Source organism: Mytilus californianus, unplaced genomic scaffold (genome assembly GCF_021869535.1).
Source record: "Mytilus californianus isolate M0D057914Y unplaced genomic scaffold, xbMytCali1.0.p SCAF_6, whole genome shotgun sequence".
In the NCBI taxonomy this organism is placed as follows: Eukaryota; Metazoa; Mollusca; class Bivalvia; order Mytilida; family Mytilidae; genus Mytilus; species Mytilus californianus.
The window spans coordinates 82452303-82472342 of record NW_026262712.1 but is presented as its reverse complement, the minus strand read 5'-3'; the positions used below and the strand labels follow the sequence as shown (position 1 = coordinate 82472342).

At 32.8% G+C, this 20040-nt stretch overlaps 1 protein-coding gene across 1 annotated transcript; it reads left to right on the top strand.

The window, feature by feature from the left end:
- Positions 1 to 7354: 7354 nt before the first annotated feature.
- On the top strand, positions 7355 to 18398 carry LOC127705102 (excitatory amino acid transporter 3-like). Its single transcript, XM_052209369.1, has 7 exons — positions 7355 to 7432; positions 7786 to 7828; positions 8966 to 9092; positions 10672 to 10905; positions 11696 to 11890; positions 12262 to 12396; positions 17920 to 18398. The coding sequence occupies exons 3-7, from the start codon at positions 8986 to 8988 to the stop codon at positions 18146 to 18148; spliced, it is 900 nt and encodes a 299-aa protein (XP_052065329.1). The 5' UTR covers positions 7355 to 7432; positions 7786 to 7828; positions 8966 to 8985; the 3' UTR covers positions 18149 to 18398.
- The last annotated feature ends 1642 nt before the right edge of the window (positions 18399 to 20040 follow it).

Here is a 20040-nt window from a genome sequence, read left to right as displayed (position 1 = left end):
CTGCTTTAGCTTCTTCGTATGGAATAAAAATTCTTCTCTCTATATCTCTACATAGACTGATTAATCTGTAATGTTAATCTAATTAAAGTATTCATGCATACTAAGTTATATCCCCATTTTTTATGAATATGTACGTCTTCTTTTTTTAAGGAACTTAACCATTTAGGAAATTGGTCATTATGAAATAATAGGTGCATTTAATCAAATTTGGCATATATTTAATTTTGAACTTCGTGTCTATATAGGAACACTTGCTATCCATTCACTACTATTTTATGATGAAGATGTGCAACATCTAGGCAAATTGTTATGTGATTTGATAAAAACTCGAATTGTGTAGACGTGCTTATCTAAAACTTCCAGCTGAATTATTTTCAGGCAAACAACAAATGGTTTACTATGTAATAGAGATGTACCTCATTTTTGTTTACATAAATATTAAGTGCATTGTATATTTAAGCCATATTTGGTATATAATCATACCAAGCTTTAACAATATTACCTACTGTTCTGAGTTCTGACATCTTTTCAAAAAGGCGATTATTTGAAGTGCATCATCGCTTTATGATACACATCTCAAACTATCTTTTCTTTTGTCTACAGTATATCTATTTTTCATAACGTTATAAAAAATAGATATACTGTAGACAGAAGAAAAAGATACAAGTTGAAATGCATGTTCTGATGTAATTTTTTTTACAGATTTATATATAATACAGGACAAAAAATTACCATAATTTTAAACATTGCACGTAACTTTTATAGATACAATTTTGCACAGACATAATAATATATCCAATAAAAAAGAAAAACATATTCTTTCAGTGTACATTTCAAATTTGATTTTCCATACCATATGAATTACCTACATGTATCAACGCGTTAAAAAAGGGAGGCGAAAGATACCAAAGGAACATTCAAAAACCATAAGTCGAAAATAAACTGACAACGCCATGGCAAAATAGAAAAAGACCAAAACACAAACAGTACACAAAACACAACATATTAAACTAAATACTGAGCAACACGAAACCAATCAGAAACCGGGGGTGGTGTCAGGTGCTCCGGAAGGGTATGCAGATCATGCTCCACATTTGGCACCCATCATGTTGCTCGTGTAAGTACAAACCCGGTGATAAGTCTAATTCGGTTGGTCACATTCGGGGAAAAGAGGACGGGATTATGGTTACGACAGTTGGAACATATCCGTCGTCTTCTGTGAAACAGTTATTCCATAACGATCAACCAACTCGTGATGGCGTCCGTACAGTTTACGAAGGGATGATTTCATATTCACCACTTGAAACAGCAATCCTCTATCAAGGAAATCATGATAGGAAATAAAAGCCCTGGAATATCGTATCAACTGGGAGATAAATACTCCATATGCAGGCGCTGCATAGAAATAGAAAGTTCACAAGTGATAATCAACGCGTTAAAAGTGAAACTAACGCGTTCAAAGTGAAAACCAAGTATTCTGTTTGTTTATACCGCCATTGACACGAATGCCCACACATACATTTCTCTAATATTAACAAAGTGATCCGTCGCGAACACTTTCCACAAAATAAACGTGTAGGGTCTTCATGGTAGCTATATGCACGAAGCAAGGTTTGTTGATTTTCACTATCATGAATCTTGAACGGACAAAGATTTAAGCATCTATTGTTCATTCAATCGTTTATGGTTAGCGTGAAATGTGTCTTGTAACAAAACTGAGAGGTGTAAGGACCATACATAAATTTATGATCGATAAATATAAACCCAGTTAACAACACAAAAACCATTTTAGTGCTAATACAAAAAAATTTCAGAATATTTCCTTTCTTCATTTGACTTTTTTTCTGCCACATCTAGATGCATTTTATATAAGCTCTTTTGAATTTAAAGTTTTTGCGCTTTTCTGTTGTTACAAAGATTCGATTTAGAACTCTATTTTTTACCTAAATGTTAAAAGGTGTAAACTATATGACAGATTGCACGACACAACAAAGCTAAACAAGACAAATACAGATCAGCATACATACCTCTACATCAGACAAGCGTATATATACAACATGTTATCGATTAACTCTCGTGAAAGCTGTAAATCAGGGATTAACACTAATGAGACAGCGATATACATATAGCAACAAAAGTTTGTCGTAAAATTTTATTGAGGGATGGGAGTTGTTAGCATATTGAATGAAAATGTTTAGTTCCTGCTTTGATTTGTCCCACTTCATATCAAAGTCGCAAATAAAAATGGAACCAAGAAGGAGCTGTTGGTAAAGAGGAGAATGCTAGATTGCTTTTCTAATTCTTCCATACTTACATATTTGCATACACAGAGCTTCCCCGGTCTCTAGTGTTATTCAGTTAATATGGAGCTAGTATTGTCACTGAATGTAGAATAATAGCATTCAACGACATGGTATATATAAGCAACTAGAACAAAATTAATTTTGGATGTAAAAAGTATTGCAGATCAATGGACTTTTCTCCTGTGTAGCTCCATAAAAAAATTTAGATCAACGAATTGAGTCCTCTATAAGCTGAATGACATCCTTGTTCTTGTTACATGCGTATTTAAGTCATGCAATGCCGCAGTAGCACCAATGAAATAATGTTGGATGAAGAATTTGATACATTTATCAAAGTATACAAAGTATTCGCTAAATCGTATTGAAGGCACTGTAAAGTTGTGGCCCATGTATGTTTGAGCGAAGTTGTGGCCCATGTATGTTTGATCGAAGTTGTGACCCATGTATGTTTGAGCGAAGTTGTGGCCCGTGTATGTTTGAGCGAAGTTGTGGCCCATGCATGTTTGAGCGAAGTTGTGAACCATGTATGTTTGAGCGAAGTTGTGGCCCATGTATGTTTGAGCGAAGTTGTGACCCATGTATGCTTAGAGCGAAGTTGTGGCACATGTATGCTAAGAGCGATTCGAAGTTGTGGCATATGTATGCTTAAAGCAAAGTTGTGGCACATGAATGCTTAGAGCGAAGTTGTGGCACATGTATGCTTAGAGCGAAGTTGTGTTCCGTGTGTGCTTAGAACAAAGTTGTGGCACGTGTATGCATAGAGCAAAGTTGTGGCCCATGTATGCTTAGAGCGAAGTTCTGGCCCATGTATGCTTAGAGCGAAGTTCTGGCCCATGTATGTTTAGAGCGAAGTTGGCTATATATTTAGATACCTTGCGTCGTGACCTCCACTTCATTATGCTCTTACGTTGTCGTCATATTGAAATTCATACCCACATGTTCCTAAATATTTTATCTTTAATTCAAATTAAATAAATAGACTCAATAGACATACATTCATTTTGTCGTTAAGTACAGAGGGAAATTTTATCTTTATATTCTCCCAGGTAAAGTCTGTGAAAAGTTCAAGATTACCTCATTAATAATTTTCTTAGATGAAAATAGATAGTAGATAAAAAAATGATAGTTTAACCCCGCCACATGTTGGTTTGCCTGTTCCACATCAGGAACTTCGTCAGTGTTTGTCTTGTTAGTAAACATCGTATAGTCTTTAACTGATAGTTGTCTCATTGACAATCATAGCATATTGACTTATTTTTATGTAAGGTCAATATATTTCTTTATATTTTTATTTACCTGGAGAAATTTGTAATGACGGTAGATGTTTGATATACGTTTTGAATGTTTTCTCACTTGTTAAAAATGGATGATGATTTAAAGCTGGGTATATTTTTTTTTTATAAACACCTATCTTTTACTGCAGACTGTTTATTGTCCTCCGATGTCTTTTGGTTATTTGTATCGTTGAGTTGCTGTTTCATTGACGTTTCCCAATCTGTCCTTTTGTACATATCATACAAGGTATAAGTTCATTTATATATTTTTGTTGCGTGCTAAACCATAAACAATTAGATGATACAACGGTTCAACCTTCACAGCATCAAATATTTACATTAAAATCTACAAACAAATGTGTCTTCTCGGTAACGAAGATATTTACCATATCATACAAGTGTATGTAATATCACATTTTGTTAACCTGGTCAACACACAACTTTTAAGATTCGAAAGGGACTCTATTAAATTTTATATTTTGTCAACTTGTTCAACACACAACTTTAAAGGCTTGAATTAAACCGACTCTATATTAATACGTCTTTGATTGAAGGAGGATAATGTCGGACGAGACCAGGAATATAAGATGCAAACAAATAGTTATTTCAAACCTACTGGTGATATTAACATTTATGGGTGCAGCTATAGGGTTTGGAATCGGTATAGGAGTTCGGCAGTTTTCTCCGTCAGAGTCTGTACTTATGTGGATAGGTAAGACATTTTCTTATATTTAAGCATTTTCCTACTTTTTTAAAGATGTAAAATGCATGCATGAATCATTGTAAGCGCGTTTAAATTTGAAACACAACTCGGTTATAAATACAATTTCGTTTGTTTTCACTGACAAAACTCAGAGTTACAGGACAAATATATTAGTCCTTTTTCAAATGGCATCTAAATATATAGCAAACTTCGTCCCATAGTTACATATGTAACCAAAGCATATTATAATGTTAAAAGCGATACAGTACGAAAAAGTGGAGGATGAATATCAACATTTGTTTTGTTGTTCAAGAAATGATCTGAGCCTATTTACAAAATGTTTCGTACATTCAACGGTCTTTCACTATGTAGTCTTTTCATATTTGTGATTATCAAGGAGCAATTCTAAATATTTTCAATTTTCATACCAAAATGATAATTAGTATGTGAACTTTAATAATCTAAATATTGCAATCAGTAAATTCTTAGATATGATAACATGCTCAAAACTTGATATATTTTCTTAATTAGGAATCCTTGGAGAAATGTACCTGAACGTATTAAAAATGATGATTGTACCTTTAGTGGCATGTTCAGTAATATCAGGTATGATTATACCTATGTAGGTCTGCTCGGTAAAAAACGAAAAACAAACATTTTAGTATATGTTCTAACTTTCAATTAACGTATTATTGTAAAACTCATATTTGTTTCCCAAAATATAAGACGCAGAGATTGAGCAACAGCAGTGTATCTATAACTTAACACAGACTTTAACAATAAGTTTATCGAGTCAACGATAAAGACTAAAAAGTACAACTCTCCAACTAGTTCTCTTTAAACAAATTATCATCGTAAATAGCTAGATGCAAAATTACCAATTTTTGTTAAAGTCATGCAGATGGAAATGATAAATGTTAAAATTCGTGATAAAATTAAGTAAATTTGGTTTCATATGTATGATTTCTGAATAATACAAATATTACAATTGAATCCGAGACATCACTGCAAACAAACGAACCATCTGAGCATTGTACACTCAAAACTAAGGTGAAAACTGAACATCAATATCAAGGAAAGGAAAATTAACAATAGGATGAAAAGTTGTCTTGTTTTTCGTATAGTTTTGGTATGAAGATAACGTGGAATTCTAATCTAAAGTTTTAAATAGGGACATTGGTCACTGTTAATATTTTGTTTACTTAGATTATATGTTACCTCAAATATAAAAAAAATTCAGGATAAAAAGATCAGACTGTGACATATGATTGATTGATTGATTGTTGTCAGCGGTCTAACATTATAAAAACCAATTTTATCATAGGAAATAAATCAAAAATAAAAATTATTGAAAAATGTTTGAAAGACGGAATGTATCTGCTTAAACAAATGCACATTTGACTCAAAAAGGAATAGGGACAATAATCCTTCTGACAAGGTAATGAAATCTAACCTTTTTACTCGAACGTTCAGATTCCATCTCCCCCAAAAACATTGTAGTGGTTAACATATATTATAAGTTATCTACGTCCATATCTACGGATATGAACGTAGATAACGAATTTATCCCCGGTCTTAGTCCAAACCCGGCGATTTTTAAGAGAAATTTGACCACAAAGTGTAACGAGAAAGCAACGTTTTTTTCATTATTTATAAAAAGTTTTATTGAAATTTGGTAGTTTGACATATTTTCAACGGGGTGTAGGGTACTACCTTTTGTAGGCCCCTACAGGTAGTCAAATATAAGACGTTTTTAATCCAGAGATAGAGAAACTGGAAGGAGTCAAATTTGGCGCTCAATGTTGTGAGAGTTACGTCATAGACGGTGTTACGTCAACGTGGATCATTCACATAGCTAGGTCAGTAGTCCCATTCATTGACAATAAACGTATTTACACTTTTGGTATTTAGCTATATTTTGCCTCCGAATGACCGTAGATCTACTCCGAATCACCTTTTGACGTCAGGCAATAATCACTTTTTAATTGTGACGTCAAATGTTTTGAATTATGATGTCAAAGTTTACGGGAACCTGTGTGATTTTACGTAATGGCGGACAAATTTGCATACAAGTGTAAATACGTCTATGTGGCAGCCAAGTGATGCATTTACTAAAATGAGTGCAAATGATCGGCATAATAGGATAAACTCGTTAGTGGATTAAATATTTAATTACAGACATCATGGATAATCAACAGAATTCAATATTTCAAAAGGAACAACCATGGAACTAAGGAAAACGCGCGTGAAGTTCCCTGGTGCAATGGTTAGCAACGTCCGGGTATATGGGTTAGCAACAACCCGGGCTATGGGTTTTGTAACGACATGCGTTAACCAATCAAAATCCTAGAAATATACTAAGCCGGGGATAAATATATATATTGTAGGAACTGCATCGTTGGATCCGAAATCGAATGGTAAAATTAGTATTGTAAGTCTGACGTTCATCATGATATCAAATTTTGTTCCATGTCTAGTTGGAGTGTTGGTATGTTTAACAATTAAACCAGGTATTTATTTATTTCTTTTTTTTTAATTCATTTTTCTTTTAAGAAACTGAACAAAAATTACGAACGAGATAATGTTCATGAGTACAATAAGTGACCCTCTTTACCTACAATATATGAATTTATACAATAATCTTATTTATTCCATATTGGTATTATTTATGTAGGTTTCTCTATATGAATTGAATTTTGAATAAAAAAGCATATTCACCTGGAGGAAAGTGATATTCACCGCGCTTAACGTCACGCGCTTTTACATGTAACGTTTTGGTAAACTGTGTGATGTACAATTGATTTTGGTAAATATTTGTCATTAATTACACTGTTTTTTCTCGGAATATGGAATAAAACAATTACTGTCTTTTGTTTCGGTAAATATGTGGTTTAATTGACTTTTGAAAAACTGATATTCACTTCGGCCGTCGGCCTCAGTGAATATCAGTTTTTCAAAAGTCAATAAAACCGCATATTTACCTCATCAAAAGACAGTAATTGTATAATATTTAAATTTTCTATTCTTATTTTTTTTTTTCATTTTATAATTTTGCTAAACATCTTCATAGGTGAAATATCTTCAACAAAATCAATTGATGGAAGTAGGAGAACAAACATCCAAACAGAAGACATATTTGCAGATCTTCTAAGGTAAATGATAGGAAATACATTGAGGAGTAATAACACACTATGTCGGGCAAGTCTGTGTCCAAAAGAAAACAATATAATCCGAAAAACATTACACAGAAAAATTCAGCAACACGAAGCCAATCAGAAACTGTGAATGACCCCAGGTGCTCCTGCTCCACCAGTGACATTCGTCGTGTTTCTCATATTACAATTATATTAGTTATAGTCAATAACTAAACTTCATTTCATTGCAGATTGGTAAATATATTTAGTTTCAACCAAAGACGGTGTTACATGAACGGACTGCCACATTTGGACATTCTTTCATTAATTAATGAATATAGTTCTATTATATTTTCCATAATTTTTTGTAGAAACTTATTTCCTGAAAATTTGATATCTGCAACTTTCCAGAAGGTAAAATTTGAAAGTTAAGCTCTTATAAATTACTGGTTATCATGATTAAAATGTATTTTGAAACAAAAAGACCTCGGGATGCGTCATCATGGTCATTGAGACGATAACCCTAAAACAAAAGGAAACAGACAAGACATTTAGCGGACATCTTACAGTTTTCAACAATAGAAAAGTGTCTATACTTTTGGTTAATCGTCTAGTCAAGTTGTGAATTGATTTAACAGAAACGGCATAATGATGTGGGATATATGGTATACACATAAGAAACTCATCAAATATCTACCAACGTAATCGTAAAGATGACAGCATCCAGATTTTGTAATTTATCTATAACTTATATTCATATAACAATTAGTCTTATAACATAGAAATTAAGTCTGATATAAAACATATAACACGGAAAATAAATCGCGAGCATTTATATGAAAAATATTATGATTTACATTTATCAAATGTAGATCTTAATAAAGAGTTATTATGAGTACATCAACCTCGTTTACATCCATACAGGCTCAAACAGGATATCAGACAGAAAACCAACAATACAATGTAACAATTAATGGTACAACAACAACTCTAATGCATTCTGTTGTGATCAGCAAAAAAGTAGAAAAATCATCTAGCACCAATATCTTAGGTCAGCAAGAATATTTGCCTTTTTGTATTTGATGTATGCAAGCATTAAATAAGTATATACCAATAAGTAGATAACTTAAACGTTTTACAGACAAATCCGTTTATCTAGAAATTCCCAGTACCGTTTCAACTTTTTGCTAAAAATGAAACCGTGTCTTTTTGCATTCATTTGCAAAATAGTACAAAATCTATGAATATAGTTTTCAAGGGAATTTTGTCCTCTTTGTTTAGGATCACATGTGTATTCCAAAGGTGAAAGATTAATTAAAACAGACAATTGAAAAAATGATTATAAAAAAGTAAAAAATATTTATGATTTCACAAAGAAAACCGACCTTTTACACTTGATCCTCAAATTGGTAATCTTCAAATGTTTTGACTTCACTATTTCCTTGAAAAGAAAAATTTTGCATCACATTTAATTCATTCCTAAAAGACAAGTGTTCAAACAATGCCAATCGTTTTGAAGAGTTACGATAGTTGACAAACAAATCTTTGTAGGAATCCTTATTGCTAGTTGCATGCTTGGAATCGCTGCTGGAGCAGCAAAAGAAACCGGTCGTCAGTTTGCAAAGTTTTTCTACTCTGCTACTGAAGTTATTCTACTGTTATTGGGGAAAATCATATGGTAAGAAACATTAATTTATCTATTTTTAATGACAATTTCAAATGCGTATTTTCCCGCAGGTATAAATAGTGTTACAAAGTCACATCTAGAGGTCTATGATGTTCAAAAATATTATATAGAAAAAATTGTCAATCCATTTAATAGACCTTAAGATCTTTCATTAATACAAATGATATAAATGCCAAAACATTAAGGTATTAGATGAAAACCACTTCCTGTCGGACAGGTACATGTGGTGGGGTTAAACTTGTTTATTGAGATCTAAATCGTACTCCTTTAAATCGAATACTGAATGAACAAAAAGGTCGTACAAAAAATTAAGTGCAGGAAAAGCACTTAAATCTATAAAACTGGTACAATAGATAACAAAGACCAGAGTTACTAGAAAAACAATAAGAACCATTCTTACAGATCTATAAATACAAATGAATCGATTTAATACCTTTAACATGTTTAAGATCAATATATTGTTTAAAAATACAAGCGATAAGAAAACTACAAAATTGTCTAGAACTTTATGGAATACACGATGGCTTTGGATTTCGGGTTGAGATGGGGTGGTGGTTCTTCAAGTCTGTATTCTTAAGGTGACAGTGTACGTATCTTGTCGAAAGTAGTCTTGGTGCATTTTAGATAATGACACTATGTAAGTATGCTCTTGAAAAAGGCCTCCTTTCGTAGCAACACCAACATGAGTTATGGTGTAAAGGAGGACAATTAACACATTGTATCGACACAGATTAATGTGAGCATCTGCCTATCTAGTTCCAAGCCTGGCCGTGAAGGTCTTACTACCAGAAAGTTAACCTTTTCCAAACACAATTCAATAAAACATTTGAAACACACGCATTCACTTGAATCGCTCATTCTTAAAAAATATCAAAAAGTGCAAAATAAAATACAAAGGAAGGAACAAAATCATCCCGAATGCCGCACAATTCGCAGTTTCAGAATCTAATGCATTCTGGGTAATATTTTCAAAAGCGTAAACCAAAACGTTGTGATTGGTTGAACCCGTACTAAACAATGGAAATTTAATCAATGACGTAACGTTTACATTTTGGTGTACGAACAATGAGATTACCAATAGTCCTTTAGGTTCGAGGCGAATTGACTTGGCAAACCGGAAACTGATAAGGACAAACTTAAATTCCAAACCGATACCGCTTAATGTCGAGCTACATTCCTAGTAAACGGAAAGCCGAAAATCCTACGGAAAGAAACTACCGATCCTTTCAGGGAACAGCTAAAACCCACAGACATCAACAATTTGATCTGATATTTTCCCAGCACATGTCTCACACTAACACGACAATATCTTCAAAAACTTTCCTCAACAACAAAAATAAATCCAAAAATGAAACATACGGTCTAGGATATTAATTTTGTCCATGAAACCAATTTGACAAAACAGTTTCGATGATGTTGCAGGATTTTCTCTGCACAAATTGTCGCGTCTCATCAAAATAAATTGTTTTTCTGTTTAAAATATTTTATGACCAGAAAAATAGGTAAAGCAGTAATTTATACCTCCGAACATTGCATTCCTTATCCCTACTGGTTTTGGTGTTTTTTTCAGGACCACTCCTATTGGAGTCGCAAGTCTAATCGCTAAAACTTTAGCATCAACGAAAAATTTAGAGGACGATTTCAATCGACTTGGACTGTTTATTGCAACTGTTATGGCGGGATTAGGAATACTATCATTCGTTGTACTTCCCATCACCTACTTTATTTTTATTAGAAGGAACCCATTTAAATTTCTCTGGACAATGTTGCAACCAGCTATGATTGTTCTAGCATCAACCAGCACGTAAGAACATATATACTATGCAATAATCATACATTATTAACATAATCATTTTCTAGTGCAATAAGTTAAACGCTGTTGCTGACTTGTATATTCATATTTTCACAAGGTCTAAGTAATGTGTGTAGTTAATTTGACAAATATAGAAAAGGAAAAAGATCACGTAATTGTACAATATTATTTATGCAAAATCAATAAAAAATATTTTTTGTTAACAGTAATCGACTGAAATCTACAATAAGTGTCTCAACTCACTATTGACATGTTTCGCGGTCTTATATCTTTTATATATATCAATATAGTCGTCTGATCTATAATTTTACCAGTTGTGTCCTTTTCCCGATTGTGACATTTTGACTGAGTGAGAATTCGCATTGAGGATGATGCATGTAAAACATGAGACGCTTACCCTGTCGACGCACCTGGTCTCGCTCCTTTTAGAGATTCCTCCAGTTTTTGTTTGTACCTTGATTTTTCTCTTCCTGATAGATTTACGAGACTTGAACATAAACTACCGTCGCTTTAATTAAATAAATACATGTTAACGATTTTAAGGCAAAAGTAAAGCTTAATTGTGTTTAGCAATCTTTTATTTCCGACATCAAAGTTCAAGAAGAGAAATTGCTTTTACTTGTTTTGTTAGAAGATTAGATATTTAAGAATAAAATTGTAGGGTACGCAATGAAAATGTTTATTTTGTGAAATAATTTATTTATGAAATAGTCTTTTTATCAAGTAAAGTACTGTCATCCCTAATTACAATACATATTTAAATTTATAACTTTCGTTGTAGTGCTGTGGCTATGCCGTCTGTCATACAACAGCTGGAAGGTTCTAATCATGTAGATAATAAAATAAGCCGTTTTGTATGTCCTTTAAACGCAGCTATAGGTCGCTGTGGTTCCTGTTTGTATATCTGTGTCTCTTGTTTATTTATAATGCAAATGGTAGACCGAAATATTGATGCAGCTACTGTAATACTAGTTTGGTAAGTCTATTTTAACGTTTATTTGCGTTTTTTAAAAATCGCATACATATGCAAAGTTGAAAGTTGTTTTCATTGCAAGAAAGGAGAAATGTCGATTAAACATAAACATTTGACAAAATTGAAATTTCAGTTATATTTTGTCTTTTATTTTACTGTTTTGGCTAGCTATAAAAGCAAGTTTAACCTACCATTTTCTTCTGAAAATGCCTGATCCAAGTCAAGAATGTGACATATGCATTTGAATTCCACGTGTTCCTTTGATTGATAACGTTTGATTTTGTAAGTTTTATGGACATACTCTTTAATTTGAATTTACATTTCAGTTCAGTATTTTTGTTTTACTATTTTTTTTTTCTTCTTAATTTTCAAAGCATCCTCACAACGTTTTCATCACTAGCCATACCAGCCGTAGCGGGAGCTTCATTGGTGACAGTGATTATTTTACTAACAGCTTTGGGAATACCAGCCGAAGAAGTATCTCTACTATACGCCTTTGAATGGTTCTTGTAAGTAATTCTTGCATTAATGCAAAGGCAGTAACTGCACTAAAAATACATTTTTATCAGTTTATTGGACAATTTTACAATAAACAACACTGCATGTAACGTTGAAAATATGCAAGTATGGGAACGACATAAAATTACTTTGCTGAATCATAAGGGTCAAACAAATAATATATCGAGATCTAAGAAAAATGAAGATGGTGATGTATAAGACATTTATTTCTATTCCGTTATATTTGGAATTTCCCTATTCTATTTCTATCTTTAGACTTGTGGTACAAGTTTGGCTAGTATGTAAATCAGAAGTGGTCTGATGTTACTGTTGTTTTCTGCACGAATATTTCGAGGGCGGTAGTACGGGTGGGGTTTTATAGGCATATATAAGTCCTGATTACGTTTGATTATTATCGATGTGCTCCAGTAACTTTGATAGACGAAGTTAACGTTAAGCTCTGCATAATATGTCCGAGGAAGGCTCCGACCATGATGAACGCCGTGCTACTACTCAACATGCTGAAAATAGTAACGAAACAGAGTTAAGTACGGACGGGGCTATTTCGCTTTTCACTTCAGCTTTAAACAATGCTTTAGAGAAGCAAAAACATTCCTTGATTAATCATTTCGAAGCTCGTTTAGGAAAAAGTGTTAAAGCAACCGGTGTCGACCAACCAGAATTTGTATTCCAAAGTGAGGGAATTAAAGTGCAACATTCGTTTAATACCGAGCGTCTGGAGAGGCTTGCTGCCGTTGAAAGTTGTATAAAGCTTGGAAACGCTTCCGAAGTTAGTGAAATTATTACCCAGGAAAAGGAAATCATCCGTAAGCGTAACAAAATTCTAAAGATAGCCGACAAGCATGGATGGGACACGGTTAAAGAGTACTTGGATAGTCTGTTGGCCGACAATAAAGAAGATGCTAGTGATTTGCGTGCTGCTATTTCCAGGGCTTCTCGTAAAAGAAGTTCCAAGCCGTACAGTAAACCAGAATCTTCCAATAGTGGTTCCGGAAAAGGAGAATTCAATTCCAGGAGTTTTTTTCGTGGCCTTGGCCAAGTCAGTGATACCGAGTTCTCCAAAGCAGGCAAGTCAGAAAGTTACAAGTGTTTCTATTGTAACCAGCCCGGGCCCTTTGCAAGGAACTGCCCCGAAAAAAGGATTCCTACAGCGACAGTTGGTGCACCAAAGTTCCAGGAACAGAACACAGGAAAGACCCAGTAACAAAACAGATACAGACATAGATGAAGTTGAGTATTGTTTTCAATTTGTTAACAAGTATGAGAAAAAATCTTGTCAAAATCTTATAAATGTGAAAGGAAATTTAAGAAAACATGCATTGTTTTGGAAAAATGTACTTAACGCTAATGATTTTATAATGAATGTTATTAATTTTGGTTATAGAATTCCTTTTCTGAGTGAACCACCGACTATTTTTCTAAGTAATAATAGATCCGCGTTAAAACACTCAGAATTTGTGGAAAATTCTATTCAAGAACTTTTAACTAAAGAATGTATAAAAGAAGTAAATCGACCATTTGTCGTTAATCCACTTACTGTGTCGGTAAATAGTACGGGTAAAGAAAGATTAGTCTTAGATTTGAGACATGTTAATAAATTTGTCGAGAAACAAAAAGTTAAATTTGAAGGGGTTAAAGAAGCTATGACATTTGTAAATTTTAGCGGTTTTGGGTTTAAATTTGATTTAAAGTCTGGTTATCACCATATAGAAATTCACCCTGATCATCAAAAATATTTAGGATTTTCTTGGCAATATGGTGATACAGTGCGTTATTTTACTTTTTCGGTTTTGCCTTTTGGACTTTCATCAGCTGGTCATATATTTACCAAGACAGTACGTGTGTTAGTTAAATACTGGAGATCTTTAGGATTTCCCATGGTGGTTTATTTAGATGATGGTATGGGTACAGCAGAAAATTTTGATACATGTTTTGAATTATCGAAAACAGTAAAAAATGATTTACTGCTTTCGGGTTTTATTACTAATACAGAAAAGAGTGTCTGGGAACCAGTACAAAATATTGATTGGTTAGGTTTTGTTTGGAACTTTAAAGATTGTACTTTAGAAATATCGCTTAAAAAATTATTTGCTTTAAAGCTGGTAATATCGAGCGTAGTAGATGGCAAAACTATTTTGACTTATAAATGTATTGCTAAAATATGTGGAAAAATCATTTCTATGATTCCTGCTCTTGGTAACGTTTGTCAAATGATGACGAAGCATATGCATATGCTAGTCTGTTGTAGATCTGCATGGGACGATGTCATCCCTATAAATGACAACATTTTGAAGGAACTAAAATTTTGGTATTTTGAATGCGAGTCATTATCTTTCCAACGCATTGTACCTATAAATAGAATACCACAGCGTGTAATTTTCACTGACGCTAGTCAGTATGCCGGAGCAGGGTTTATAACGAATGATAACAAAATTGTACATTTTATGTTTGATGGTCATGAAAGAAACAAAAGTTCTACATGGAGAGAATTGAAAACTGTAGAAAAGAATATTTCTTCTTTTAAATCTGATTTAACAGGAAAATTTGTTAAACTTTATACAGATAACCAAAATGTAGTACAGATTGTTAAAAAAGGTAGCATGAAAGTAGAATTACAAGACATTGCTTTAAGCTTATTTCATATTTGTTTGTCACATAATATTTTCTTGGATGTTGAATGGATACCTAGAGATAAAAATACTTATGCAGATTATCTGAGCAAAATTTTTGATTATGACGATTGGGGTGTTTCCTATCAAATTTTTATATATTTTGATAAATTATGGGGACCATTCACATGCGATCGTTTTGCAGATTCGAAAAACAAAAAAGTAGACTATTTTAATTCTAGATATTATTCACCAGATACTTCCGGGGTTGATGCTTTCGCATATGATTGGTCTGCTCATAATAACTGGTTAGTTCCACCAGTTTGTTTAGTTAGCAAGTGTTTAAATCACATGCGGTTATGTAAAGCTAAAGGCACTTTAGTTGTACCTAAATGGCCATCAGCATTATTTTGGCCTATCTTAGTGAATAGGTTTTCAGACAGATTTAAATCTTTTGTTATAGACTTTAGAGAGTACGTAAAACCTATGAACTTTTTTACAAAAGGTTCACAAGAAAAGAGTATATTTGCACAGAGACCTTTTAACAGTAATGTATATGTTTTGTTGTTGGATTTCTCGAAGTATTGAGATTTATGCATTGAATGTTGTATACAGACTGTAGTTGATTTAGTTTTCTGCGATGGTTATTTGCCGCAGTTATCAGATATGAGACTATATTCGTAAGAATGTTAAATTTAACATTGTGATGTTTTAACTGCAACAATTAGATATGTCATTGTTAACATTGTTGATTAATTGTTTATGAATACAGTGAGGGTTAATGCCACTGTATATATATAAGTATATGACTTTTTTAGATACTGTGAGGTTGAATGCCACAGTAAGTGTGCGAGGAAAATGCCGCATTCATTTGTTTGCGAGGAAAATGCCGCATTCATTTGTTTGCGAGGGAAATGCCGCATTCATTTGTTTGCGAGGGAAATGCCGCACTGGGTTGTTTGCGAGGGAAATGCCGCATTCATTAATAGTAGTAATCTTAATTATATTTACTTTGTTTATAGTTATTACTTGGTATTCATTATTATATTTATTTTACAGATCAATGGAAACAATTTGAGTGTTATGCCAATGATTCGAGATTTGCCAGTATCATACGAGATTTACCCTCTTTTGTCGAATCGTCTAGATCAAATTCTACAATTAAGAAATACAAGTGCTATTTTAAAAAGTTTGAAAAATGGTGTGTTTCATGTTCACTTGAGTGTTTACCAGCGACAACTACTACGATTTCTATGTATATAGGTGGACTCATTCAACAGGGATCCAGTGTTGCGATTTTAGATGCAAGTTTTTATTCAATAAAATGGTTTCATGACTTTAATTTCAAACATAATCCTTGTTCAGACAAATTCCTTGGTCTTATTTATGAAGGAGGAAGGAGATTGCTAAGTAAACCTATAAACAAAAAAGAACCTATTACGCCAGATATATTAAGGAAAATTGTTTTGAAGTTCGGAGATCATAATAATCTCAAAAAATTGCGTGTAGTAGTATTATTTCTGTTAGGATTTTCTGAATTTTTGAGGTATAGTGAATTGGCTAACATTAAGATGAATAATATTGAGTTTCAAGTCAGTCATGTTAAAATTCGCATTGATAAAAGCAAAACTGATTTATACAGAAGGGGTAATTCTGTTGTTATAGCTGCAACAGGTACAGATTTATGTCCAGTTTTTTGGTTAAATAAGTATATCAATTTAGCTGAATTGAGCAAAAATTCTGATAGCTATATTTTCAGAGCACTGTCTTTTATGAAATCGAAAGATGTTTATAAATTATGTAATATAAATAGTCCATTGTCCTATACCAGAGCGAGAGAAATTTTGTTAGAGAGTTTATCAGATATTGGTTTAGATAAGCTTAAGTTTGGGCTTCATAGTTTGAGAAGTGGTGGCGCTTCTACGGGGGCTAATAGAGGAGTCTCTGATAGGTTACTTAAAGTCCACGGTAGATGGGCTTCTGTTAAAGCCAAAGATGGGTATATTAAAGAAAATTTAAAATCTCAAATGGCTGTTTCCTTGAATCTTGGCATATAGTTCTCAAATTATTTATTCCTTTGTTTTATCGAAGTTACTGCGAGCAAACAAACCTAAATTATGACTTGTCTCTTATTTAGCCATGTATTTAGTATAGAAATGTTTTAAATTCGGACGAATTCATGAGGGAGAATTTAAATATATAAAACAATGAATAACAATAATTGTAGGAACTAGGATTGAAAAATATAACATTTAAATTATTTCAAGTAAACAGATTGTTAAAGTATCAAACATGTAAAAATGCATTGATACAATTAAATGGATGCTTCGAGTAAAAATAGACACAGATATAACGAATTTCAATTTCAGGAGGTTTAAACAACAACAAATTCAGTCTATGAGAAGCCAATCTTTTCGATTTTGTAGCCAGGAAAAGTACAAATATGAATTCACAATTTTTTTTCTTCAAAAGAACAAGGGTAAGGTTTCAAACCACAAAGGAAGCGTTAACTTCAAATTGCTTTATTATTTGTAATTTTGAGATCCATTTAGTTGTATATTTCCAAGTGTATTTATTTCTATTTTTTTGCTGTCATTATTGTTATAGCTAAAGCGTTCTTAATAAATGCAAGTGCGAACCGATCGTAGAATAAGCGGTATATTCTGCGGACATTTACAACCACTGCTTGTGAATGGTATCATCCATGCAGTGGCCAATTTTTAGGCGTTTATCATGATCTATGACTATGCTATGAAGGTAATCTGGTCTATATATCAGCACATGTTTGCTTAATATATTGATATAGTGTACATGTTTTGCTAGAACTAATGTTTTTACTTGTTTATATATTCATAATTAGAAATCTTAGAAAACTGCAAATATGATATATTTATTTTTATACAGGGACCGAATGCGTTCTACTACAAATGTGTTTGTACAAGGGTTATGCGGAGTTATAACTAACAAAATGTGTCAATCGTCCCTCAAGATATTAGAGAAATCTTCCGAAAACAACGTTGTTTATGAGAAGGAAATTGTTACTAAGGAAAAGAAAGATATAACTGTTTCATCAAATATAATTCCTGATTCAGAAACTTCTTATAAACGAGAACTATTTAACGAAAAACTGTGACTCATATATAGAGTATGAATAGTTCATTATGTTACTGGTGTATATTATATAAACGCTCTCATATTTTATGCTTACAAAACAATTAACTTATATTATATAAAAATATAGAACAGAGTAAAACTTATATTATATAAAAATATAGAAGAGAGTAAAAACTATGTATGAAGTCAGAAGGACACAACTACATGTACAAACTAATTGAATAGGAACATGGAATTCACATATGAATAAAATAAAAAATTGAAAACAACATGTTTAATAACTTCATGCGTCCGAAGCGCTTTTCTGGATTTACCTTCATCTGGAACGCTCAAAGCCAAACGTTTGAAATCCGAGGGATGTATAAGTATCGAAACAATTGAAGAGATTTATGACAAAAATACCTAAAACAAATAGCCAAATTCATCTAAGGTCAACTTTGCCTGAGGGAGTTGAAACCTTAGTTTCTTTATAATTTCAAAATTTAACAACGGAAAATTTTTAGAAAGGTTTGTTATAAATCATGTCAGTACCGAAGTACTGACTACTGAGCTGATGATACCCTCGGGGACTGATAGTCCACCAGCAGACGTATCGACCCAGTGATGTAAAAAATTGAAAACAACACGTTTAATAACTTCATGCGTCCGAAGCGCTTTTCTGGATTTACCCTCATCAGGAACGCTCAAAGCCAAACGTTTGAAATCCGAGGGATGTATAAGTCCGAAACAATTTAAGAGCTATATGACAAAAATACCTAAAACAAATAGCCAAATTCATCTAAGGTCAACTTTGCCTGAGGGAGTTGAAACCTTAGTTTCTTTATAATTTCAAAATTTAACAACGGACAATTTTAGAAAGGTTTGTTATAAATCATGTCAGTACCGAAGTACTGACTACTGAGCTGATGATACCCTCGGGGACTGATAGTCCACCAGCAGAGGTATCGACCCATAGGTGTTAAAAATTGAAAACAACACGTTTAATAACTTCATGCGTCCGAAGCGCTTTTCTGGGTTTACCTTCATCAGGAAAATAAAAGATGTGGAGTATACACAAATGAGACAGCGATCCAAAGAATGATTTATCTAAAGGATATCTAGACGGCAACATACAGATGTCAACATCAGACAGGTGTCTATAAAATATGTCAAGCTTTAATAGTCTCGAATCTTTAACACTTTTTCCGAAAATTGTTACCAAGCGCTATAATTTTGTTCTGAAATTAGTTATTGTAGAACATTAGCATCATAGGAGGGACTTCATAATTTATAGTTCATTTAGAAAAAATTAGCCAAAGAAGACTGAGTAAAATGGGTATATTTTACAGAATATATAAAACAACATGATATATAAAATGGGTAGTAAAGAAATACTACATTGTCATAAATCAACACATTAGATATTCCATATTTAACTGTAATTCACATTTTTTATTACAACCTTTCAGCTTATCAAGCATCATTATCACGTTTGGAAATTGATATTATATGTATGTATAAACGTCTCCATTAAATCTACCACTACACAAGGTGAACATTAGCATACATTATATTGATCAGCATCCCCATGACAGTCCCACAAATTGGTCCAAATCTCTTATTTTCTCTTAATTCTCTAACTCCCTGTTTCGATGGGAAATTTTATGTTGCATATCCTTAATTTATATATTTCCCCTATGACTCCGCTTTAATTTCAAGAAGAATTGTTCCTACAGAAATTCCGTTTTAAATTTAAATAAAATTCACCCATTGAATAGTTGTTTATGTCAGAAAACCACTTTAGAATAACTGGATTTGGAGACGCTACTTAGATCATCACAAATTGAGATTATTTATCGTCAAACCTACGAATTTAAATTCCTAAACTCAAAAATGAAAAAGTAGGTTTATACCACAAGAAGATGTTGAAGA

Bases quoted from the DNA above. Each gene is read 5' to 3' on its own strand.
- LOC127705102 (XM_052209369.1), top strand. From the start codon at position 8,986: ATGCTTGGAATCGCTGCTGGAGCAGCAAAAGAAACCGGTCGTCAGTTT. The intron at 9,093-10,671 runs GTAAGAAACATT...TGTTTTTTTCAG, and splicing joins TTATTGGGGAAAATCATATG to GACCACTCCTATTGGAGTCG. The intron at 10,906-11,695 runs GTAAGAACATAT...CTTTCGTTGTAG, and splicing joins GTTCTAGCATCAACCAGCAC to TGCTGTGGCTATGCCGTCTG.